This window comes from Microchirus variegatus (genome assembly GCF_963457635.1).
Source record: "Microchirus variegatus genome assembly, chromosome: 5".
Lineage (NCBI taxonomy): Eukaryota > Metazoa > Chordata > Actinopteri > Pleuronectiformes > Soleidae > Microchirus > Microchirus variegatus.
In genome coordinates, this window is record NC_139806.1 from 10485855 (window position 1) to 10512568 (window position 26714).

Genomic DNA, 26714 nt, shown 5'->3' on the forward strand with positions numbered 1-26714 from the left:
GCCACTGTGTCCCTGTCAGTTGTGAAGGCTGTCCATTAACTTTCTGCGCGGTTCCCGTGGCGTCACCTCGCCTTCCTGCTCTGTGTTGAGGTGGATGTATAATTTAGAGGGGAAGGTCACTTGATGAAGACGAGCATCCTGCAGAGATGTCATTAACACTTCATCATAAATGCATCATCCCAAAGATGGCGCCGTGCCAGAGGCGGCCTGTTGCAACAGCTCCCATGTGTATGCTAGCTTTTTTTTTTCTTTTTTTTCAGTATTTCTTGTCTATTTCTGTCCTGTTTTTCTACAGTTGTTGTCAGAACTACTTATCTGCAATGGCTACTTTTACTTTTAAAACTTTCCTGGCAGTTTTTATGTATTTTGTGTTCTATTCTTTTATTCGTGTCTACCCTTTAGCACAGTGCCTATGCCTGATGTCTATTGCTGCTGTTACATAACAATTTCCCAGTCTGGGATCAGTAAAGCACATCCATCCATCCATGTTTACTCAAGAAATTACATTAATTCACTTTTTAATTGAATATGACCATGGTCCAAGTCGATAATACAGTGGGAGATAATCGAAACTCTAACCCTAAAATCCTGTTCATGTTCAGAATATCCTGCTTGGAAGTGCATTTGACATGTTTTTGGTGACAATGGAGGACAGAAGCAAACTAGGTTGCATATATTCTTTCAACTTTTTGTGCATTAGCATAAAAAAACACCAATTGACGTTTCGGTCCACTAGATGGTGCCAAGTGCTCACTCTCACTATCGCTGTCGTGCGAGAATTTTTTTTTATTGTATCGTGACTTAAATATCGTATTGTGGTATATCCATTCCCACCCCAAGTTGACATGCACACAAGGACTCATATTATACCCTATTTCTCCAAGTGAAACTAGTTCCCTAGTGTCCTAATGAACATGTCTGTGACATCAAAATACCTCAAGGATGAAGCACCATATCAGTTCAATCAGTTCAGAACGCTCGGTTTAGTAGTATCTCTCTTTTAAGTAAAACAAAACTTAAGGGACAGGAAATGACATCAGCCACAGAGGCTACTTGGAGCTAACAGCAGTTAGCATTTGGAAAAGTGATCATTTGCAGGCTCTAGCAGGCACATTGCCGTCATATATATAACATGTATCCACTGGACAAATAAATCCTCTGAGGCTGGAAGTTTGTGTAGAACTCTGTGCTGCACTGTGGAGCCAAGAATAGAACTTTTCGTGGACCTCTGGTTTTCGGACACCGTTGCCCTCGCCAGCACTCTTACGTGTTTTTTTTACTGACAAAGCGGAGCTCCGCGAGACAACAATTCCAGGAATTTAGTCAACATTGCATGTTTTATCTCCTGCACTTAGACTGAGGAGGACCACAAAAACATGAGTGAGTCATCTTTTTTTACACTTTGCCGACTGATCGGGCCTCCAGAGTCCCAAATATAAGGATTTCAATTAATAAAAAGTTAATTTTGCATAATATTGGACCTTTAAAACTAATAGGTTTCTATATTTTCAAAGGTAAACAGTTTTGTTGCCCAAAGACACTCGGAGTAAAGAGCCGATGACACTGTGTACTGGTGTCAGTGCAGCTGTTCACACATGTTCTCCAGTGTTGACAAAAAACGTGTGTAGACATGTACACGACGCCGTGCGAGGAGATTTATACTGATAGATTCTGCCAAACTCAATAATAATTGCCACTCTGAGAATTTTAGAAAGTTGTGGTTGTCATCCATTCTGCTACATGTTGTGCTGTAATAGAAATCGCAAGGTGACATGGACTGAATGGCCTTTCCTTTGTGACGGAAAATCTCACCAACAGCACTGGGAATTGGTTTGATTCCCTCGGCAGACGGAACAACATTACAGCTATAGCTACAATATCACAAGTCATATTTCCCCTCTTTAAATGACCATGACTTGAGTCCCTACAATCACGCTGCTGAATACTTGGCAGATCTGTCATCACTGAAGATTGAACTGAACATTTTCTTTTACTGCAGCCTGCGGTTGATCATTGTCAAGTGTTGATGAATGAGTTCTTTAGATATAGTTTATTTTCGTGAAAGCGATGATACACTTTAGGAGAAGGTAATCGCACTTATTGTACTTTGTATTTTCACGTCTGTCTGTGCTTCACTGCCTCTTTCATTTCAGGACTCTATTATATGGTTATCCAAACGTCTGACAACCATCAGCGGCCCAAACCTCTACAGTGAGGCTTTGGCAACAGCAAGTGCTACTCTGACAAAGCACTTTGGCAAACATACACACAAATCCTGGCCCAGTGCCCAATTAGATGTAGTAAAGAGTTATGTCTCCTCAGTGTTAGTTTATTATTTTCAATAGCAAGTGGAAATAAATTGGATTTAAACTGAGATGACACAAAGTATTCTCTTACATATTGGATATGGTTTATTATTCTGAAAAATAATGTATATTATTATTGTTATTTTATCAAGAGGAAACAAAAATGATCTGCTGTACATCTAACTGTACACAAATTGAAATCCACATTCATGCACATATGTAGTGAATACTTTCCCATATAGTGAAAATGTTGATCTTTGCACACTTTAAATTAAAGTGGCACATTCATCAGCATCACATTAGAAACCACTTGCTGCAGCTGTTCATCGGCAAATCTCAATTTCAGGGGTAAACAGTCCGTATAATTAACCGTTTGTTTTCTTAATTAACTCGTGGTGACCTAAGAAGACCTTGGAATAATTGCCTCATCAGTTGTCAGGTTGTGGAGCACGTGTCTGTGTGTAATTGATACATTATGGGATCATTACTAAATGTGTGACCCTGTGATCTAATTCCTCCCCCCTCCTCACAGTGGCATTTTGAGCTGGGGGGGGAGAGCATTCTGAGCGTTCTGAACAGCGTTCTGAACAGGGCTTTTTTGGCAGGGTGATTGAACTGCTGTGGTGCTTCATCCTTAAGGTATTTTGTCCAAAGCATGTCACAGACATGTTTATTATGACACTAGGAAACTAGGTTAACTTGGAAAATAGGGTATAATATGAGTCCTTTAAAATGAAACTAAAATAAAGGTTAAATAAACATTAACATGTCCTTGTTTGACTGCTCTTCATAGCGTGATCATCATTTGCAATCTTCTTGTATCAGACATTATAAATAGGTTGTGTGAGTTGTGATTTTGTGGGTTCTTCTCACCTGTGTGCCGTCTTATTCATCCACCATCTGATCGCTGTCTCATCCACTTCCTTTGGGGAAAGAGGAGAGTTTGGAGGGAGAGGTCACACAGTATATGCCACGTTTAATTGGAGTTTCACGTCTCCCCTCAGTTTTGGATTTGCTCATGGATTTCTATACGGCCAGATGGGACAATTAACGTGGCCAAGCACTTTTGTCACTTTTCACTCGGTTAATCCCCATTCTCTGTCCGACTAATTAAATTTTCTCACTGAGCTTGGCGTGTGGGTGATTAGAGACAGTACAAGCTCCACATCAATCACTGTGACATGTTCCCCTCATTTCAAATGGTTTGTGTTTCTTATAGAGCAGCAACTAACGATTATTTTTCATAATCGGTGAATCTGTCGACTATTTTCTCGATTAATTGAGTAATCTTTTGGTCCATAGAATGTCAGAAAATGTGGACAAATGTCGGTCAGTGTTTGTCAAACCTGGAAATGATGATGTTCTCAAATGTCTTGTTTATTGTCCACAAACCAAAATGATTCAGTTTTAATGATTTCTGTATGTGGTGCAAAGAATCCAGAAAATATTCACATTTAAGAAGCAGAAACAGTCCGAAATCTTGTTTTAATAAACTTTAAAACCATAAACAAATAATCATATTGAAACATTAAAACAAGTCGTGTATTTTTGCACTCAACTGACCTTCTACAAATTCTTTACAAACATTGATTGGTCAGTGCAAAGGATATTGAGGGAGTGAGAGGCTTATGGTCCAATACTGGGGAGCTCAGCTTCTCTTTGGTCCACTGCCCACCTACTCTTTTTCAGCAGATCGTTTGCATAACTATCTTCTCTTCATTAATTTCAGTTGGCTTAAGAACAACACAGTGTAAACCAAATGTAGGATTTTAATTTGGGCAAACCCTGCGTCAATGATGTTCCTTCCCTTATTACTGTAATTACAGATTTAAACATGCAGCAGAAGCGCTTGAGTAGATCCTGACCCAACCTGCTGCAGTAAAGAGTTAACTTTTTTACAGACGAACTAAAAGTATATTTTTTCAACTTAAAAAGAGATATTGATAGATTGTATTGATTAGCTGTATATGCCATATCGGTTAAACTAATTCAATTAATTAGGCAGACTTAAATTGAAGAAGCCCAGAGATAGTGGCCCATTTTAATTGGGGAGCTTTTCTGGGGAAGTTTAGAGAAGCTACACTTTCCTTAAGAGGAACTTTTGGAGGTGATTATTTTTAGACTCCGTTGTCCACTCTCACTCTCAGTCTAACACTGTGCTCACACAAAAGCAGCACACTCACACACATCTATGATGTGTGAGATTTCAGTGTGACAGCCTGAGCAGGAAGGCGCTGTCGGCTAAATACAACTTGTAATGCATCATCGTATTTCATTACTTTAGATGTAGTACGTGACGCCACAAGACTCTAAAGGTGGACTATTGCTTTTGTAAATGTTAAATGTAGTTTTAAAACAAGTTGTTGTGCAATTAGTACAATGATGAATATGTATTACATTCCTCTGTTTGTCTGCCTATCCGAGTACTTTGATGCCTCTGAACAAAGTAAAGTTACTAGTGTGCAACATAATTAAATGGGACCATAGTGTGAATGGTGTGAAAAACAAAAGAAGGAATAGAGGAAAGAGAAAAAGGCAGTGTCAGAACATTGCAAAACGAGGATAGACAATCGTGTTAATCGAGAGAGGATAAGTGAGGCTATGACTGTCTTCCTGTCGGTTTGAATGTAGTAGACCTTCAGTTATAATTAAAAGTTACACTCTAAAGTTTTAAGCTTTTGTTTGACCGAAGCACTAATATTCACTTATTCACTTCAGAATGACATGAAACCTAAATGGAACAAGCTTTTAAATCAATGAAGTTAACATCAAAATAACCCTAATGCTTTCCCGCCCTGACTTTAACCTAAGCCTAACTCTATCAGCAAATACTGAACTAAATCTTATAATAAATCTTAATAAAATTTTATAGCTACTGTTAAAAGATGTGGCCGTGTCCTGTCGTCCACACAAAGAGGTAAAATGTATGAATTGAAAAGCCGTAGATGCCGGTGGACTGTATTAATGAATGAAATGTGGAATCTCATGCGCTGTCGGTGCTCATTTACGATGTTTTTTGTCATCAGATTTTTGGCTGGCCCCACCGGTCACAAGACACTCTGCCAAAATATTACTATAGCTCAGGTCTGGTGTGTTTGGCAGGGGAGAAAGACAAACACATCATCATCTGTGCTGTGGAACAGTTGGTATCAGTGCAACAGATCCCTTTAGTAACTTGCTGCTTAAAGATAATCATTCATCAATCAATCATCATTAGTCCAGTTGGTTATCTGCAATATGATAGGTGTGATAGCAACTTTATCTAGCTTAACTGTTTAACTGTTGGATGCACTGCAAGATTTATGAGCAGATTTTTTCCGGATGTGCGTCTGCTAAAATGGTCTGTGTGGAACAATGATCCCTCGCATAACTCGCGAGATAAGAATTAAACGAATACTTGAGGCACAGTAATCGTTGCAGCCCTACGGTGTAGCTTTGATCATCACAATGAAACCACAGTAACTGCATAGAACATATAGCATAGACTGGTCCATCAGTAATTCCAGGTACTGAGGGTCACAATAGTGATATAAAAACAGCTGATGTTGGCCTTTTTTTATGATGACAAACGAATTGAGTCGCCTTACATAATATCACAACCCTATGTGAACATGCTAAAAAGAGGGGTAGAGCTTACTTTTAGGGTCAAATTCGAATTCACATACTCAGAGCAAGTGTTGCTGCAGGACCTTAGTGGGCAACTGTTTATCAAGACGACTGACACGCTCTTAACGACATAAGCTGAAAGAGTTGGTAACAAAAGGTCATTTTGATTGCACTCATCCCAGCACCAGCACACTCTTGAGGCCATTTAATTGTTTAATCAAATATGCCACAATGCTGTCTTACAGCCACATTGGTTATTGATGTGTCTCTTATCGCTGCTCACCAGGGGTTTCATTGTGTAAACAGTGGAACCAAGAACCAAGCATTACACAGAAACAATTAGTATAACATGCCTAAAGGTGCACTGAAGCCTGAGAGATTTAGTATCACATCTGAGAAGAGATTTCCTAAACCTGAATCCCAGTTCTTGAACAGAGGAGATAATGCTGTATAATGTTCTCCTTGGAAAACGGATGCATATTAAATTATAGACCAAAACTTAATTTGCCAATTGCAAGATTCACCTTAGGTTACCTTTTTTGAATAAAGACTGTTTATCTCACTAATGAAAAATAAATATTCAACTGCATTCCACATCCACCCACCTTAGTACTTTCTCCTTCTGTCGTGTTCTTCGAGCTTCTTTCTCATGCAGCACATCATACATTCTACCAAATGTCATTGGATGTGTAGCAGCTGGACTTGTAGATTTTGAAGTTTCGTCTGTCAGTTCTGAACTGAAGAAGCCTCTTGGATGAAAGGTGGAACATCTTCAAGAAAGCTTCAAGTCTCAATGCTACAGATTCAGTGACTTTTGGAGAGCTGTGACCTGATTGAATGACAGTCTACACAGACGTCATGCAGTTTCAAAGGCGGACACAGACCACATTAGCACTCAGGGATTAAAATTAACACCGTCCCGTCGTCCCGGGGACGTCATTAATTGTCATCGGGACGATCAATATTCTCTCTCGGGACGACCACGGGACGAAAGAGAATTTTGACTGACTAAATTTTTCTGTTTAAGTTTTCAACACTTTCTGTGAACCAGAACGGGTTCGCGGTCGGTGGGAAATACTTATGTGAAAAGGTAAATGTCTGCGCGCTCATGTTTGTGTTGTTCAGTGAGACGCAGAGACTGCTCCTCTCTCACTGTGCGCCGCTCGAGCCGCAGCGCTGCTGTCTGCTTTGCGCGGCCGCACTGCATGTAAACATTTCATTAATGTTGACATGTTTGTTTCAATCACTGAATGAAGCCACGCCAGGCTTAGCGTTGCTTGTTTATTTATTTAAAATAGATTTTTTTATACACCACGGCTTTTTCTATACCGGGGAACAAGAGCGCATGTACACCCATGTAATCCGCGCTGCGCACGCATGTCCAGGTGCCGATTGAAACCCAAGTCACACTATCAAGTGCGTCATAATTACGGTTACATCGTTCTTGTCAATAAAGATGTTATATTTAGGGATGCACCAATAATTTGGCGGTCGAAACAGAGCGAGTTCACTGTGGAACATCACCTGTTAAACGCTGGAAAGTCTCCAAACCAGTATGCGCAGAGAGAGAGCGAGAGAGCGAGAGAGATCTGCGCTCTTGGTCATTAGTTAATTTACTTATTTTTGTGTAGGTAATATGTTGTGAAATATGTTTAAACTTAAATAAACTACATCTTCAAGTAGTTATGTCTGGTTGTATTAGTTCGTCCTGTTATTGACGTCATGCTGTCATCACCTGACAGTCTGGCTGATTTAAAGCCCCCAGATGCAGCGCACACCAGATGCGCGGGTCATTGATATCATGCGCAAATACAGATATTCGAATATTTGAGTAATTTTGACAGCCCTAAACAGCCTCATGCAAATCTCAATGCATGGCCCTTCTCATGACGACTACAACCCACTAAATGCAGTCACTAAATGGTGGAGTAGTGGCATTAGGTCCGGTAGGCCACAGTTCTGTGACTGAGTGTGTTGGTTGTCATCTACTACACAACAAATCTAGTCTGGAAATAAATATATTATTAATTATCAACATAATGTATTGTGTTTTCTATTATATTATCAGTAAGTAACAACTCAAAATGTAAAAAAAAGATTTTCGGGACGATTCGGGACAGTTCACAATGTTTTTCGGGACGTTTCCGGGACGGTGGGGAAAAAAGTTAGTTTTAATCCCTGTTAGCACTGAACAAAAGGTCAAACGAATGAATCATGTTACTTGACTCTTTGCATTATTGCGTTTGACTAAAGGTTAATTTCAAACACGTCTCCATCAAAAGAAACCACAGCATAACAATTTTGATAAAAAAAAAACTTTATTGAACAGCACTCTCCAAAAATATGAGGATTTCTTTGGCTTCAGTATCACCTTGTGTACAATTAATCTATATAAGATCTTCTCAGCACAAGGGAAGCAGCCTGTATGCTAAAATTGATTTACAAAAACAAATTGCACACACCGTTATCGTATGCAGTAGCCCAAATGTACCACACCACTTACAGCTTAGACACAGACTCATGGCACTAATGTGCTGCTTTCAGAAACGACACTTTGCATTTCAAGAGAGAAAGTGGAACATTATCAAAAATTGTTAACTATATACACAGAAACAATGTAAACAATATATACAGAACAACCATATTCTATATTGAGTTTTTTTTGAATAAAGTCTTGAGCTGTAGAAGAAATCTCTCATGGTTGTCGGAGCTGTTGCATTGTCTGAGATCATGGCACATTAGAGTTGCTTTCGTCAAGGCAAATGTAGTCCTTAATATTATGACTAGAGTCTGATACCTGTCTAAATATACTGACAGTGTGCCCCCAAGCAAGGCACTAAACTGTTGATAAATTCCAGGATGTCTTAGGGTCACTCTGTCACATTACAGGGGCCCTTGACCTCAATCCTTCTTAAATCCATGGGCCACCTTATGTGCACACATATGTTAATGTGGAAATGTGTAATTAAAAAACCCAGGAACCTCCAGAGAGGCACATGTTTTCAGGGTTTTAACCTTCATATGAAGTATCTGTGTTATCCACTGAACATGGCCAGATATTGCATATTGACTGCAACAGTTTGCATGCAGTCTTTACTGAAGAAAACCTCCAGTAACTTTTCAACATGCACCTATTTCTTGACATTTAAGTCACATTTCCTTGAAGAAATATGTGAATGCTGCTAGCGTGCTAGCAATACTACATGTACAATAAGTAGTTCATTCCATTTAATTAACATTTTTTTGTATTTCAAAGGTCAGGGAGACAAAATAAGAATGATTGATAGTTTGAAATGTTTCCATGGTATTCTAATTACCTCTGCCAACCTTTAGTTTTTTTTTGTCTACCCGAGCAAAGACTTAAAAATGCATGGTACATTTTTGTTCTTCAACCCCACAAACGATAACCAATCAATACGTCCAAAGTCTCTTCCTGAACTTTGATCACGTTTCTGTTGTGACATTTTCCCGTTCCTCTTCAATCATCGCAGCCTGATTATGCGTCCTCCCAAAATCATGACAAGAACATCCTTCAAATGCTCCTTCTCAGCGAGGCGGGTGTTCTCTCTCTCTGCAGAGAAACACAGACTCCTGCAGACCTCCTGCAGCTTTGCCACCTTTTGATATCTGCTCATATTGTCCAGAGGTAGTCTAAGATTGGCCTTTAATGGTCCATCTCTTCAAGCCTGGGCAGAAATGATGCAACAGCTGTGTTGAATCCACCTGGACTGGCAGGCTGCTGCTCTCTAAGCTTCAGTTATACCACCGCTCACATTATTAATGACTTCCTGGCTGAGCGTTATTGGCTCATCAGCCATCAATGTGGGCCACTAGTGATACCACGACGGGTTTGATGTCTGACGAAGGGGCTTTGGTTATACCATTTGTGAGCTCAAAGGACGGGGCCAGCTGGGGCAGAGTGTCGGCTGGTTGGCCCAAGGAAGCTACCATAAATAGTAAGTCGTTGCTGCGGCGGGGGCCGGGGACTGGTACACCCCTCACGGCCTTGGTGGCGACCTTGGACGAGCTCCTAATGCTGGAGCCTCTTTGAGGAGCCTCGCAACGCAGCAGGGCCTGGAGACATCTGTAAAACTGGGGCAAGTAGACAAAACAGAGACATGAGCAGAACTGTTCTTGGACCATAGATGTAAATAGAAACAAGTTATTTAACTGTGAACTTCCTTACTAGATTTTGGCTGAATGTTGGATCGTAACTGATTTGATCGTCTTATTGCGTTTGCTAATTAGTCGATTAGATTAGATTTTTGATTTCCTTTATCCTCCCCACAGTACTATGTTACTCAGAGTACTTTGACACCTGCCTCATTTGTGACACACTATGCCAAGGGACTTAATCATTAAATGGGAAATAAACCGCTTTTATGGCTTCTTCTACCTTTTTCTTCTTCTTTACAGCCCTAGAGATCACTCAAATCACTTCATGCCACAATTAAGAGTGAGAGAAATGTGGTCAGTCATAATCATCCCTTCATAAAATGTGTCTTTAAAGGTAGGAGGAAATGACTCATTCTCAACGACTTCTCATAAGTGGTCCTGAACTTGGTACTGTAGTTAAACTCCAATCTTTGCACCCAGGTATTGATAATGCAGTTCAAATTGTTGGAACTCACTGTACCTGTTAAAGCAGCCCAATATCCCCTTTTTTATAGTTCACTGTTTGTGCCTATTGCAAAGCTCCAGTGTTAACTGCAGGAATCACCCAGGCAGAAAATAAGAGCGAGAAGGTCAGGTTTGTTTATAGTCTCGCACAACTAAGGCTTGGATTTTGCTTCTCGCCTTAGACCTACAATCATCATTTAACCCCCTTCAATGGTTTTTCATTTGGTCAAGCGTTTGTGCCACAAACATTTGCTCTCAACATTTCTGGATTAAATCATTTTTGTGAGACAGGTTTTACAGAATTGTCCAGAATCATCTTCCTTAATTGCACGTTTGCAGCAGGGTTTTCAGCTCCACCTGAGGCTCAGAATAATTTCCCATACAACCTAGATTTCCTGATATCCTTCAAGTATGATGATGACATCTGTGTGTACAACCCAAGTTTAAATGAGCCTAACCAATTTTATAACAACATCTTAAATAAGGAGAAGCCAGTTTACTAAAAAAAATACAGTGAATGTGTTTGTTGTACAGATCCCAGCTACATGTGGCAATGGTAAAATGAATCCTAGGCACATGTTAATGTTGGGTCACTGACCTGATCGTAATATTTGAGGCGTAAACCATTACAGGTCTACATTTCTGGAAATGCTGTATTTTAACCACCACCAAGAATTGAATGATATCAAAATATCTTGTGGTTTTGGAAAGACAGGCAGTCTCTAAGGTGCAGAGTAAAGGCACTGACATCCACACACCATCTGCCAGGGTCTAATAAATAGTGAATGGACACATGGATATATTTTTTTAGGCTGGGAAACCAATCTGGCATTCCCCAGATTCTGATTTCATGCAGATCGTCTGGTTTTAAAACCGACCTCTGCACAACAGAGAGCCACAGCTGCTGATGGACAGACAGGAAGATTCTGAATAATTGACGACCCCAGCAGCAGGTTGAAAGTATAACAATGCATTCTGGATATTTAGCTATGCTTTAAATTCAAGGCGTTTCCTACCACATCCAAGACATACACAACATAGCGGCAGAGACTAGACCACAATTGAGACTGGTTTCTTTTCCCTTGGTTTCCCTTATAATGTGGACTGTGAAGATGCCGATTCTTGAGTAAACGTAGTATACTTAGTATACTTTCTGAGTTTTACGTATACTTATAGTCTACTACATTTTCTCAGGAGGTGCAAAATCTGATGAAACTATTTCACATCGTCTGAGTAAAGTAGGAAAAACTCAGTCGCACATCAAAAGATTCTGACTTTACAACATCATTGAGACGTAGACGGAGAAAAAGATGAAAAGAATGCTGATACTTACATAGATACATTGACTTAAAACCCAAACATATATTATGAGAGCAGTTCTTTAGAAGAGAGAAAAAACACTGATTCAAAAACGATCCCACGATCACGTTTCAGTTGCCTGATATGTTTTCCATATATTCTGAAGAGTATTCAAAAAAATATAAAATGATTGTTTGATATAAATGCAAAATACAAATAATCCCTGATGAATGCACCTTTCTCCATTTTACGAATTTGTACCTTATAAAAAACCTAAAGATCAAGGAGCTCGAGATTGAGTCATACAGCATTGATGGACTCACTAACACATGGGATTTGTGAAACACATGTATATCACCAATATTTATCTCTTTAAGAATGTCATTCCATAGCCTCATTGAACTTCACCTGTGCTTTGCAGTCCATCAAACTCCTGCTGAGTAAGGGAGCGCGAGAGCAAAATGCCTCGAGAAATAACTAAAAATTCCTCTCATGGTGTATTTCTGGCCAATATATCTGCCCCCCTTTCTCAGTCTGTCTGAAACCTATAGGTCATCTATTAATGAAGACTTGTGAGGAGATGTAAAGAGAGATCATCTCTCTGTGGTGTTGATTCAACACTCTCCCCCCGCTCTCTGCAGCTGTCCAAACAACACACTGACGAGCGGTTGAAGATAGTTAAGATACAGGCATCAAGGCTAACGTCAAGGCAAAGATGAAGGCAATGACAGATAAATGGAATAAGCATGACACGAGATGGAAGGAGAGAGATGCACTCGGTGTTTTGGTGAGGAAAGGTTGAAGATGAGTCGAGAACTGTCGTCTCAGGGTTTGGTTGACTGTTTTTATGATCTGGGCTGATGCTGGTTGAGTAGAGGATGACAAAAGAGGGTCAAATGTCAGGCATCATCTTAAACAACAACAACAAAGCCTCGTCTATCCGTTTCCTGTCCGTAGGAGGGAACACCTGCTTGGTTCCAGCATTTTCCTCTTCTTCGTGTTATAAAAGAGACTCTCATTAGCAGTCGACTTACGTTGGCTTTGCAAGAGGAGTTGTTTGTACCGGAGTCCAACATAAAGCAGAGCGAGAGACGGAAAGAACATAGGGCAGCAAATAACTCCTAATAAACATCCAGCCAACACAGCTGCATGCAGAAATCGACCCATCCTACTATCGCACATAGCTCTTTGTGACACTATTATGTGGCCACACTAATTAAATGTAGCAGTGTTCTCATCACAGCTTGTGAGTTCAATTACCAGCAGTCGATTATAAGTAAATTATATGTAATGCATTTAGGGATCAAAATTAATTAACCTATAGTGTTTGTATGTTTATAGGCATCAGCAAACGTGGACTAATGTGTCCTCAAAATGTGTTTTTTTTTTGTGATCAGATCTGTGGACTTCTTCACAACGCATTGGAATTGTTGATATCTGTAATAAACATGAGCTGGCTGTGATTATTTAGGATGAACGTGAAGTGAAAGACAAAAGAATGCAGTAATAGAATTCAGCTCATTTACTTAGCAGTGATGGCGTAGATCGTTGAGAAAATAACAGGATGTGTTAAACTGCAGTTAACATGGCAAGATGTTGAAATGACACCACATGTCAGTTTGTTTGATGTAGTTTTCACTGTTCTAGTCTGTTCCTCTGACACTAAGTCATCATGGAGTGTGGTTCAATCATGCTCCAGCAGTCTATTAACAAAGGATTAGGTCTTTTTTGTGGCACTGCTGTTGACTCCGAGCGAACAGATATGACTGGGGCTTGATGTGCTTTGACTTGCGGTTCCAGTCGTGTTTTTAATTATAAATAAATGACGTGAAAAGAATGGGTTTGGAAAATGTGCTTACTCTCTTACTTGCAGGGAATTATAGCTGTGCTGAGCATAATAGCAGCAATTTATCAAAAATGTGCCAGGCCACCACTCCAGAGTCTTTGTTTCTGCTATTGCAGTGGTTGCTTCCTGCAAATGATATGTACAATAATGTTGGTAATGATTTCAGTGAGTGGAGCCAAGATGAAACTGAACTGATCAGCTAATAAAGCTCCACGTAAATTGTATCAGAGATCATGTGAGACACAATTGGCATGTGGTTGTGACAACACCCCTGAGAATCTGAACCATCAGCACCATGTTTAAGTTTTGCAACTGGAAGTTTAGAGGCATCACCTGAATCAAGGCTCCTACACTCTTAGAAATAAGGGTCCCAAAAGGGTCCTTTTACAAGGGCTGAGGTTCTACCTGGAATCATTTGCTCCTGAAAAACCCTTTCCCGAAGAAAGTATTTTTTAAGGGTTCTTGGTAACACTAATGGTTCCAGTAAGAACCATTTTGATCCAGAGAACCCTTTAAAAACCCATTTAAAGTGTTCCAGGTGGAACCTTTATGAAAGGATTCTACCTGGAGCCCAAAAGGGTTCTCCCATATTAGGACAAGAACCTTATGTGGTTCTACTTAGCACTTTTATTTCTAAGAGTGTACTAGACAATACACACTTTGTGATGTACATAATCATCTTTTTCCTTTTAAATATGAACATAATTTACAAAATTGTGCAATTGAAGAAGACACTAAGCTAATGATAATGATTGTGAGGCCATTACCGCCTCAGAAATGAGTTTATTGACATTATAAATCAAATGGGAAATAGGTAAATGTCCCCCCTAGTGGCTATGCAATATATTCTCATTTCCTGGTTGGCTTTAGGGCGAAACCAAAATACTACAACCTTTTTTTTAAATGTGGTCTATGGTAAGAAACAGAGACTTTCCACATCTGTCGTATATCTCTGCTACTGCTTTAATGTAGCTTATTAGATATTTAAGATATAAAAACCAAACTCTCGTGTTTAAATTAGAAGAAGATTAAAATGTTTGGGGGGGGAAAAGTGGTTCAGATGTTATCTCTTTGACTAAGTGTTTTTGTCAGCCTAATGCCACCTAGTGATTTGAAGCATATTGGCGCACACTGCACGTTGCACCATAAAAGCCTCTGTCGCCGTCTGCATTGTTGTGTCTCACATGAGTACAAACAAGGCCTTGTGCCATGAGTCATGTCAGTAGTGGGCCAGACAAGTGGAGAAAATATCATCCAACTTTTGGGGGGGGAAGCTGTTTAGTAGGTGTTTTTCCATCATGATATGATATGATAGCAATGTCAACTGTTTTGATGATACTTCACAGAATTCACTCACAAACAATGCTCTGGTGAAGGTAGCTGGCAGCTCACATGCAGCTAAAAAAATGACCATGCAAGACAAATTAATTCAAAAACGAAAAGCTTACCCATAATTCCTGGGTTTTTCCACACAGACGTATGACGTCCACTCGAGGACTCTTGGTTGTGGCTGCGGCTAATCGTCACACCGGCTGCTACTTGTATCTGTACAGCATTTTTAGTCTTCAACTCGCCTCAACTCACAGTTTCCATTGTAACGGGCTGGGAGGAATTGAAGACTGAAAATGACATACAGGACATTTGGTGTCGCGCCGTCTCTCTCTCTCGCTCCCACTGAAGTCTCCCACTGTTATGAGGTCAAAGATGCGTGGGCCAAAATATCCCATAAGGTCATAGCTCTGGCAGTGTTGGTGGCAGCTCGAGTAAGAAATGTGAGATGAAGCCTTCCGTGCACCATAATTATACCGCATATATTCTCGTCTTATCAACCACACACACAATTGAAGTTGCATTATCTTGAAGGACTCTTCAACATGTGGACATGTGGATCTTTTGATTAGATTGAATGTCTTTTTTTTTTTTGGTGAAATCACAGCAACACAATCATTTTTATAAATTGAAACCTTGAAAGAAAACCTTAAATCCACGCTATTCCCAGCAAAGCCATCATTGTTCAAATGTAATGGTAGAGTAGGCAGGATTTTTTATTATTATTATTGATTAGTAAATACATAATAACTTTTAAATCAGGTGATCAGAGGGAGAACAACACTTCGGTCTCTTTACAGCCACACAACAGAAGAGAGGAGAATGCAGGGCAGAGCATCCAGGCAGTATTTGGTGACAACTAAAACACAGTCGGGCAGTAAATACAATAAAACTTGTAATTACTGGCAGAGAGCTTTGGAGAGATTGCCTTAATCCACCTGCTGTGTGCAGATGGATTAAGGTGAGGACAGAGTGCCGCAATTCCAAAACATCAGTATTTTAATATTCTGCAGATGTGACTCAACAATCAACTTTCCCAGCAATCTTGTCCACTGCAGATTTAACCATCTTCACCTCAGTGCGTCAGACCGAACCTTTTCTTTCACTAATCACCGGCTCTGCTGCTGCTGCTGCTGCTGCTGCTGCTGCTGCTGCTGCTCTCCGAAACACAATAAAAACTCAGTACTCCACACTCGTCAATCTCAAACTGGCTGCTGGCAGCTAACCGTGGACATACACTGTTCACACCATATACTGCAGGATGGTCTGCAATCCAAATACATTCTGTCATTCTGGAGAAGTTTTTTAACTTCCCTGTGGGAAATATGAGATAATGCAGAGATAAGTTGTGACACATCTGTGCTTTTATTCTCCGTGTAAGCTCTGCTTAGGTTGCTGTTGTTGAAGTCAAGTCATGAAGGAATTGCTGTTGTAAATCTGTGTTTGCTTTATTAGTCATAAATAACTGGATGCTGATGCTCTGATCTTGTGATAATTGGATACTCTAAAAAAGTTTAATCCTGAACTAAAGGGAGCGTAACACCGAGGCACCAAGTAAAGTGAATTAATGGAAACATCAGACTCTGATTAAGGTTCAGGAGTAAAAAATGAGCTGCGGGCCTTATTGATCTCCCATTTATGCAGTGCAGACAAAGTCCTCACAATTAGGCCATAATACAGGTGAGGACATAAATTACATTTGGCCTTTGTTGTGGAAACAATAAACAACCAAATCTGCGATCGATGGAATTATTACAAACTAAAACCTTGGCTCCAAGTTTAATAATAAAATCTATTTGTGACCATAATCGGAGATTACAGGAAGTGAGGTGACAACAGTTAAACTGAATATTCTTTCCCCCACACAGCTCAGTTCAGGACTCCTCAGCTGTGACTTAGAGGGCCACGATTTAAGTAAAGGTTAATTCGGTTAATTGATATTTCATTTTCCACTGTTACAGAACAAATTACACAAAAAACCCCTCCAACATTATAGTAGAAATAGAATAGTTTTTAGGTAATATGATCAAACTTTAACAGAAACCATTAATTATGTACAATGATCGTGAGTGTTTTATGAACTACTTAAGAGTGTTTTATTGAGAAAATCTAAATTGCATTGAATAAAGACTGTCAGACTGATTAAAAGCATCAGTTACAGCACGTCAATTTAAAATATTTAAAAGTTTAATTTACTTTGAAATACTGAGTCTCTGGACCTGAACCCTGGTCTATACTGTATAGGCCAGAAATCACAGGTGTTTATTGGCCAAGTTTTGATTTCCACTTTCTCCAAGTACGTTCTCGCAGTTTGCCTTTTAATTCTTTGACAATTTATTGTTTTCCTTGAAGGCTAACTTTGGCATACTTGGCTCCTTGTTTGGTGTACAAACATGTATTCGCCTTCCCATCTTTCTTGAAACTGCCTTCCATCTGCATTCATCTTTCTCTTCCTGGATATTTTGGGATCATTTGTGGATATTTCAATCTCAATTTCATTCGTCGCATGATGCATATACACTGCAATCTAGTGGTGGGATGCTGTGACTTCATGGTAACACAATCGCCATGCATTGGTCAACACACGCATTATAACAACATAGACCAGGCCACCCCCGGGGCCTTGAGTTTGACACATGTGCTCTATACTGTATATAACCAGACAGAAGTATTCTTAAAAAGCTACGTGTACTCTTAGAATACTCTTGTGTGTGTGGGGGGAAAAGTGCACCAGTACTCCTCCTGATTAAGCAATGTGTCTCATTAAATCTGATTTATATTCACCAAAGACCTCTGCTGGAAATAGCCTGATCTAATTTTTTTTTTTGCAGGAAGGAGAACCTGTGATCCATTTCAAACAGTATTTTAAACTCTAGGCTCCGTCTTGGCTGAACCAGATATTTCTCAATAAAGCGGCTCCAAACGGAATATTTCTTGTTTTTCGCAAGTGTGTGGATTGGATTAAATAATGCCCACACACACACACACTGCCCCACTCTAAGCGTGATAAATGCTGAAGTACTTTATAAGGTCCACTGTGATTTATTATTTGGATACAAAGGCTTTGTGTCTCCAGGTCCATACTCACTTATTTAGCATGCAGCTGTAATCAGATGTGGCTTCTGCTCTACACATGTTGGCCACTAGAGGTGTAACGTGAAACAGATAGTCGTAGTTCAGCCTTTTGGCTTTTCCTCCTCCTGTCTGTCACCTCTCTGCCATCGTCTCACTGCTGTCTACTTTGGTTTGTGGCTGTCTTTTCCTTTCACTTTGTCACAGATGGAACTTGGTGTACATGTCGTCTATCTTTTTTTTTCTCACTTGTTAAAAGGATCTGCAGGCCCAAAGTCTGTCATAGTAAGAAGAAGTCTCATTATACCACACAAAAATGGGCCAGCAGGTGCATATTTGACGATTGTAAATCTTAATATTATGTGAAAGGTTTTTGTTAAATTTAAACATTTTATTTTAAGGGTATTTGGTAAACAAGTTGGAGAGTTGGATGATTTATTTTCTTATTCGTTTTCAAATGAGAATATGTAATTTGTGGCATCTCCTGACAGCAACTTTAAATGAATTAAAACACAATTATCGTCCCCAGACAGTAATAACATCTACCCCAGATTGGTAGTTCACAATTAACACCTAGATAACTCCAGAGCTATTCATCATACTGTCTGAAGTGGGCATGGGCCAAGGTTGTTTGAGACTTCCACTGTGTTTAATTTATTAACATTTCAGACAACAGATGCCTCCGTGACATTGTAAATACCCCTCCTGGTTTGATAATGAGCTGTCGGGAAGAAAAAGGTTAGACTCGCGGCTGAACTGCTTGGGTTTGTCAATTACAATTAGATTTGTTTGTCCTGAGATGCACAGATTAGACAAGACGGAGTAGAGCGACAGAAGGCACCGACTCCTCTTGCCCCTTATTGTGTTGTTTACATCATTCGATGGAGAACTTTTGTAATCTGTAATGCGGTTTCTGACACTTTAGCATGCACTGAGCATTTGTCGTGAAACTTAAATGCACAGCTCCGCACACAAGTAAGCAAGAAAAGATTATTCAGTGTCAAGAAGGTCACTGGAATAGTGTCTGATAGGAATATAAAAAAGTATTTTCCACTTATACAGTATTAAACAACCTTGTACACAGTCAACATGACTGGCCTTGGTACGCGAGATGCCCTTCACCTGCCGCTTTATGACGGCAAAAGACAAAAAAAAAAAACCTCTGACTCCAGCTCCAGCCCCCCCTACCCCCATATCCTCACTTCCTCACCTGTTTATTCATGAAAACATAGATGACCGGGTTGATGACCGTGCTCGCCTTGGCCAGGACCGAGGGGATGATACTCGCCTCAGGCGTGACGAAGCCCGGTGGCCCGAATGTGGCCATCAGGGCCATGATGCCGTACGGCAGCCAGCACAGGAGGTAGCATATCACCATAACTACCACCATGCATAACACGCGCTGCTCGCGCTTCCTGCTCATTGATGCGTTGATCCCGCTCACCTGGACACATCGGGGAGAAAAGGGGAGCGGAAGAGAGAGGGACAATGAGTCAGAAATCTATACACAATGTATTCAGACACATATAGGTTTTTGACTCTTACATTTGATCTTTCTTCCCCCTATAGAACAGAAGGGAGAAGCTATTAGAAATAACACTGTGATGACAGCAACGAGTGAAGGTTATATGAGAGGCTGACATCTACAGCGGTCTATTCATTCATTCATTCATTCATTCATTCATTCATCTTTTATGTTTTCATTCACTGGAAGCCGAAATCTCAAACATAATCCTTAAGCATTGCAAAAATAGAAATGTTCTGTGACCGCACTGGCTAAAATATGAAATAAACAGCAGACTTGGCTCTGTCTGAAGGTATAGAAAAATCTGTCTGTCAGCCAGTCTCACTCATTAGCACGTCACATTTTGTTTTGTTTAATCCAGATTTAAAACCAATCTCTGGGGTCTTTGAATTACTGCGTATCAGATTTGAGAGAAAGTGAGCGTTAGCTGTGTTCTTCGGCAGATTATGTGCCTTTGCTACTGTGCCAGGCCAATGGTTTCCCTTCTGTCCAGCTTTTATGCTCAGCTACGATAACTGTCACTTGTAAAACATCACATTTGTATTCATTTTCCTGCAAAACAGGCTAACTTTGGGATATGGCTTTAATCAGTTAGCTGTCATGTATTTTCCTGTGCAGCCGCTCTACTCTTATCAGGAAGTTGCAGTTGAAGAAGAATTCTGAACCAACTTCGTGAGGCTAAAGTGTAACCGTGAGTCACTCGTTCTGAAAACTAGTCCTGAATTATAACAAAACAAAATTGTTTTTCATTAGCACGGCATTTAAATAATTCACGCCCTCGTGAATCCGAATGTACAGCAGAGGACTTACTTATGCAGTCCCTCGTCATGTGGACAGTTACTTCACACTGACAGACAATTTCACTCTCCACAGACTGAAGCTGTCGCCGTGTGCATTTCCGCCTGACGGCCACTTGTCACCTGCTGTCACTCAATTTCATCTCGAAACAGTGGCATGTTTTTAGTGGAAAAGCTGGGTTGAAGTGCGCTGGTGGCAGAACACTGTACATGCACTGTCGCCACTCACACACAAAGAGCAAAAAACAACATGACGAGTGATTTCTACACGTGATCAATCCAGATATCAAGTCAATTTTCACGTCGATATTTGACATACTACGTACTGTGTGTGCATGTTTATGTAAGTGGATTTAAAATATGCATACAGTATAGTATATTCAAGTGTCTCTCCTGCATTATTCAGTTTACATTCCACTGACAAGCTGTAAAATTATGCGTTCTTGTACACTCTTTGCTGTCACTCACACTGTTTTCACACATTTGCATGAATAAACACATAGATCTGGCTCTCAGTTTTCACCAGTCATTGCCATTTGGGTTGCCGAGACAATATTATGACAAACAAATGCTTCTCTGTGTTTGCAGACTAATCAGGCCATAGCAGTGATTGACAGCCTCTTCATATTTGGCTCATTTGTGCCCCAAAGTTTGCTAGAAATTGTATGTTCACGATGATAAAGACCCAAGTATTTGCTGTCTTAATTGAGGGAAATTCTGTTTTTTTTGTGTCCTTCATTCACAGAGGTACAATTTGTTACTTACTCAGTTTTGCTGTATTAAAACTGGATTGATTTAAATCCAGAATTGAGGTCCTAAATATGCACTGAAGTCAGCATCCTCCCTTTGTTTGTCTTTGATTGACAGTAAATGCATCTTCAACAAGATTTTGTATCATAATCCTGTTGATTATAAAGCAAGAAGCAAGAAACTTTTTTTTTTTTAAAGCGTTTGAAAATGAAGTCAGAATAACCTCAAGCTATACCATAACAAGGCAAACAGTGTGTGTGGACGTAAATGTAGTCTTTGAATTGCATTGATAATGATCATGAATTGATTCTAACCAGTTGAAACGCACAAACTCAGGCTCAGGACCAGCGTTCACTCCTTTTACGATCACCCTGACGTTTTTTAAAAATAAACCATGATGTTATAAAATAATCCAGCACGACAGGAACCTCTACTATGGCCACCAAAGTGTCACTGTACTCCCCATATTGCACAAGGTTAATAAATCTAGAATCCACATTCATATTTGGATTACCACCAAAATATAAATCTCCAGAAAATGTCATCCCTTTGAGTCATGCTGTGCAAATCCCAAGATACAGACTGGCATGGCCAAAGAAAGAAAGAAAAAAACCTCCTTGGTAGAGGGAATAAAATGCTTCTTGGCCTTGGAAATTGACGTACATTAGCATATGGCTTAGTTGTGTATGGCTCATAGTAGTACTGCTGACCTTTGCAGCTTCTTTCATTGACGGCAAACATGCAGTTTATTCCATTTAATGCACTCCAGCTCTTGCCTTGTCTCTTTTTGAATGACAAAAATAACCTTCTTTTAACCCCCCCCCCCCCCCCACCTCCTTCCTCCCTTACACAAGGCTTCAGTATGTATAGTTGTGGTTGCTAAGCAATGATTGAACTGCTGCTTGGGGACTGGGTTTATTAAAAAGTTGAAAGACGAGCCCATTACCACAAAGCAACTGGGGAGAAGTGAAAATAGTTTTGACTCCCTCTGCCATCAGATCTCTGACTCAGCAGGAACCACAAGAAAGCTCTTTACCAAACAAATTGTTTTTTTTGTGTGGTTGTTTGGGATTCTGGTCGAACAAACCAAGCACACAAACAATTCCACCAAATAATTTAGTAACCTGCTGGAAAGAGTTGAGAGCCGTCTGTGTACTTGTGGCGCTCCTGACATATTGTGTTATAACTGAATGAGTCCTTTTTGGCACAACAAAGCTTCATATTCCTTTCCATGTGTTCGCTTTCTGGTGACTTCCTCACTTTTGCCACCTCTGATGAGAAGGTGGCAACTTCAATCTAGGTTCTGATTGAAGAAATCAAGAGGTAGCGATCAGACAAATTGAGGAAATGGGGAGGGAGTAAGCACTGAATGATTGTAATCAAAGCCTCAGTGGCTGGTGAAAGGCACTACCATGTCCTCAAATAGAAACTGATTCATATGCTAACCAGCAATTCACAGAGTTGAATAGCTGATTTATGTGATGGCACAAAAAATAATAATATGTCTATTCTTGGCTCCACAGTGCAGCACAGAGTTCTACACAAACTTCCAGCCTCAGAGGATTTATCTGTCCAGTGGATACATGTTATATATGACGGCAATGTGCCTGCAAATGATCACTTTAACAAATGCTAACTGCTGTTAGCTCCCAGTAGCCTCTGTGGCTGATGTCATTTCCTGACCCTTAAGTTTCGTTTTTTTACTTTTTTCTTTTCTTTTTTTTTACAGAGATACTACTAAACAGAGCGTTCTGAACAGGGCTGTTTTGGCAGGGTGATTGAACTGCTGTGGTGCTTCATCCTTATGGTATTTTGACCAAAGCATGTGACAGACATGTTCATTAGGACACCAGGGAACTAGATTAACTTGGAGAAATAGGGTATGATAATGGACCAATATAATTCTACTAATTCCATAGAATGAACAGAAGCAAAATCAATTTAAAGCCTGGTTATTTGTATTAAAGTCACACTCTAAAGTATGCCGCTGCTGTCTGCACATCGTCTTTTTTTCCCCCGTCTTTTTCCCTTTCACACATGTATGTGTACGTGCATGACTGTCCTCGGCAGAAAATCATTTGCTGCAGCACTTTAAATGTTTTGTTCCTGTAAACATCTTGTTCAACCAAATGACCTTCTTCTTCTTCTTCCTTTACTGTTGTCTCTGACTCACAAAGAACACATTTTTTCTCCTTTTAAGCAACGATTCTACCAATGAATACATTTCCATATGCACTAACAACAAACAAACACATCAGCCCATTCAACGTGATGAAAGCTGAATGTTCATGCTCTGCGGGAGACTTTCACTTCCATGTGTTTTCACATGATTGACTTGATCTTTTGTGGGCAACACTTTGATGATTTCAGAGAGCCTTTTAAAATGACTGTAATGGCAGCAGTGTTGCAGCAATTTCTTTGGGGACCTGCAGTTCAGTTAATAAACCAAAATCTCCGCTGTTGTCGAATTCATTCTGATTTTTTCTTTGTGTTCTTATTAGAAGTTATTGACAAAGCACAGACAAAGACGCACAAACCACTGTGCAGAGAGGATGAGCAGCATGCTGTCCTGAAAAGCTTGCTGTTGGCATCCCATTTTTGAAAAACTGACACAAAAGCCCTGCTGGACTCAGCTAGTTTAAAAAAAAACAAAAAAAAAACATTTATTCTGGGCAAAAAAACACATAAACCTTTTTTTTATGGGGAACAAAACCTGTTCCAAAAAAAAAACCCCATCATAAACGGGGTGAGTGTGCCTGTCTGCAGGAAAGATGTGTTTGACAGTAATTGTTTTTTCTGCCTTTAACTTCCTTCTGCCTGTCTCAATACTGATGTTGGGAGTAAAAAAAAGAAAAGAATCATGTGCTCAGTAAGTGTCAGCCATGTTGGGAAAACACAAGTCCTCCGCGGTCCTGTGCTGTCACAATGACACCTGCTGTTTAAGTGATCTGCGAGTCGACAAACCATCTATTCTAATCACAGCGTGTCGCAATTCAAGAGCGCGAATAGTTGTACACAAAGGACGAGGAATGGATAAAATGTAGCGGTGGTGCTTTTGATATGCGACTGGTGCACTTGTAGAATGCACAACAAACGGATTTATTCCTGCTCAGACCTTTTTCTGAGCCAGAGTCTGTAACATTTGGCTGCTAGCTGCCTTAAAGACCCAAACAGATTGTGATGCATATTTCCCGACCAAAGCATCCGACTGACATGTGGATCAGTCTGCACAGCTGTTAGTTCAGTTTCAGTTTGCTTAATTTTTTTAATTATTTTTCTGGCTCTAGAATGGGGTAACTTTGTTTATTTATGAGTCTTTCTCCACACATGTTTATTGGTCACTTTCACCGTTGGCCACAGAAGCATTTGTTTGCTCCAAGACGCTTGGCTGTTTGCGCACACAAGTGAGCCGCCTGTTGGTAACAGAAGCAAAGGCATGAGCGTTTTTAAATGTGTACTTTGAACAAGCAGCAAGGACACTAAACATTTTGCCGATGTCCAAACAAAAGGCTGCTGACATGCTTCAAATTAAATGATAAAGCGCATTTGACGTTGAGGAATAAAGGAAGGTGAGTGTTTGTTGGCAGAGTTATTTTTCTTCCTCCTGAAATAATCACACTGGATTTCCTGATAATTAGTTATCCTCTAACTACAAGGACAAGCTGTGACCTATTGTGCCGATCAAGCAGTCCGTTATAACAGGAGCGTTTCAGATTCATGTCTTCAACCAATCTAGGAATCTATCCGCTTTATCATTTGGCAACAAATTAGCTTCTTGCGGAAGGGCCAATATTTTAAGGGCGGATAAATGGGACAAGAATTGGTTGTTTACTGTTCACGGGCGTTTGACATGCGTCTTTTTCTTTATATGAGCCGTGCCAGGTCAAACGGATTAGGTGAGAAAACCAGAACACGCGTTCAAACACCTCACTATAATGCAGCACTTCTTTATCCTCTACTCTTCTTTGTTTCACTCTTGCTTCTTTCTCTTTTATCTGCCTCGTTCTTATCTTTAAAAAAAGAATATGGAAGATGGATTTTACATATATTTATTGGTAGGCAGTTGCAAAGGTTGAATATCAAGTGTATGCTTGAGGTGGGATTAAAGAAGATGATGGGTAAAATTAAATAATAAAAATACAATGCTGCACATACATTCACTTGATATGAGGCGAGGGAGTTAGGAGCTTATCTTTAATATTATAGTCTGAGTGGCTGCCAGATTTTTGCAAAGGATCCACGCAAGTCACAGTTTTCACAAGGCTGAGATGGTGCAACACGTCCTGCATCCATCAAGTCCAGCGAACCAGAGGGTGGGGAGATTTCCACTGGAGGAGAATCAACCTTCTGTCTGTTAACCCCTGCCACCCCAAAAAAAACTTGTTCCCTGGTGTCCTAATGAACATGTCTGTGACATGCTTTGGTCAAAATACCTAGGAGAATGAAGCACAGGAAACTACATCAGTGTCACAGAGGCTCCGGCAGCTAACAGCAGTTAGCATTTGGAGAAGCCATCATTTGCTGACTCTAGCCAGCACATTGCCGTCATATATAAAATGTACACTGGACACGTAAATCCTCTGACGCTGGAAGTTTGTGTGGAACTCTGTGCTGCACTGTGCAGCCAAGAATAGAACACTTTGCCGACTTCTGCTCTTCTGGATACTATTGCCCTCGTCTGCACTCTCACGTTTTTTAGGGACAAAGCGGAGCTCTGCGAGACAACAATTCCAGGAATGTCTCATTGTCACAATCAGCGCGGAAGTCAACATCGTGCATTTTATCTCCTGTACTTAGAGGCGGACCACAAAAACAGTTCACACTTTGCCTACTCATAGGGCCTCCAGAGTACCAAATATAAGTATTAAAATGATTAAAAAGTTGATTTTGCATCATATGTCCCCTTTAAATGAACAATGGCTGAATATCATTGAGTGTTCGTGCCTGCTCATTGTCATGTCTTCCAGGGACACTTCTATAATACATGTTCCTGTTCCTGCTGTGGAGAAAAGCAGACTGAAGAAAATCAACATTAAAGTACAAACTTGGTCAATACAATTACACTTCTAGCCACACACAATGTACCAGTGTACCAAGATGCACCAATGCGCTCTTAATGAAAGCCAACAATCAGTTAATCTGCAGTCTACAGGGCAACTAACTGGGTTACACTGAGGTGGGAGGCTGCCAAACTGACTGTTGGAAATCACCCCAGCTGTAGGCAGTTGAGTAGGGGGGCCATTCACTATAACTCCCACACCTTCTCGACCCTCTCCTGCCTGTCCACAGCAGCACCAGACACAAGTGATTAGACTGTGAGATTGCAGTGGAGAGCGAAGCAGTGTGACAGAGAGCAGGCAGTATCAGCGAGACACAAGGCTGTGGGAAGAGACAGAGGAAGATGGAGGGAGGAGTGCAGCGAGCAAGGTTTTAACATACGGGAAGCAGAAAAGTGGCATTGCAGTAGAAATAACAGAGTGGGGAGGGTGAGAAGTTGAGGAGCACATGGGGAGGAGATTTCTGTTGGAGATTCACGCGAGTCCAGTTATTGATGGCAAATCAGC

At 40.3% G+C, this 26714-nt stretch overlaps 1 protein-coding gene across 1 annotated transcript in view; it reads right to left on the reverse strand.

The window, feature by feature from the left end:
* Positions 1-9655: 9655 nt before the first annotated feature.
* The window catches only part of tmtopsa (teleost multiple tissue opsin a), a gene marked incomplete at its 5' end in the record, with an annotated part of 38970 nt that continues 21911 nt past the window's right edge, over positions 9656-26714 (reverse strand). The window contains 2 exons of the mRNA XM_083889487.1: positions 9656-10004; positions 19289-19522. Of these exons, the coding sequence (XP_083745613.1) occupies positions 9723-10004; positions 19289-19522 (516 nt within the window). The 3' untranslated portion in view covers positions 9656-9722. The remainder of the gene's footprint in view (positions 10005-19288; positions 19523-26714) is intronic.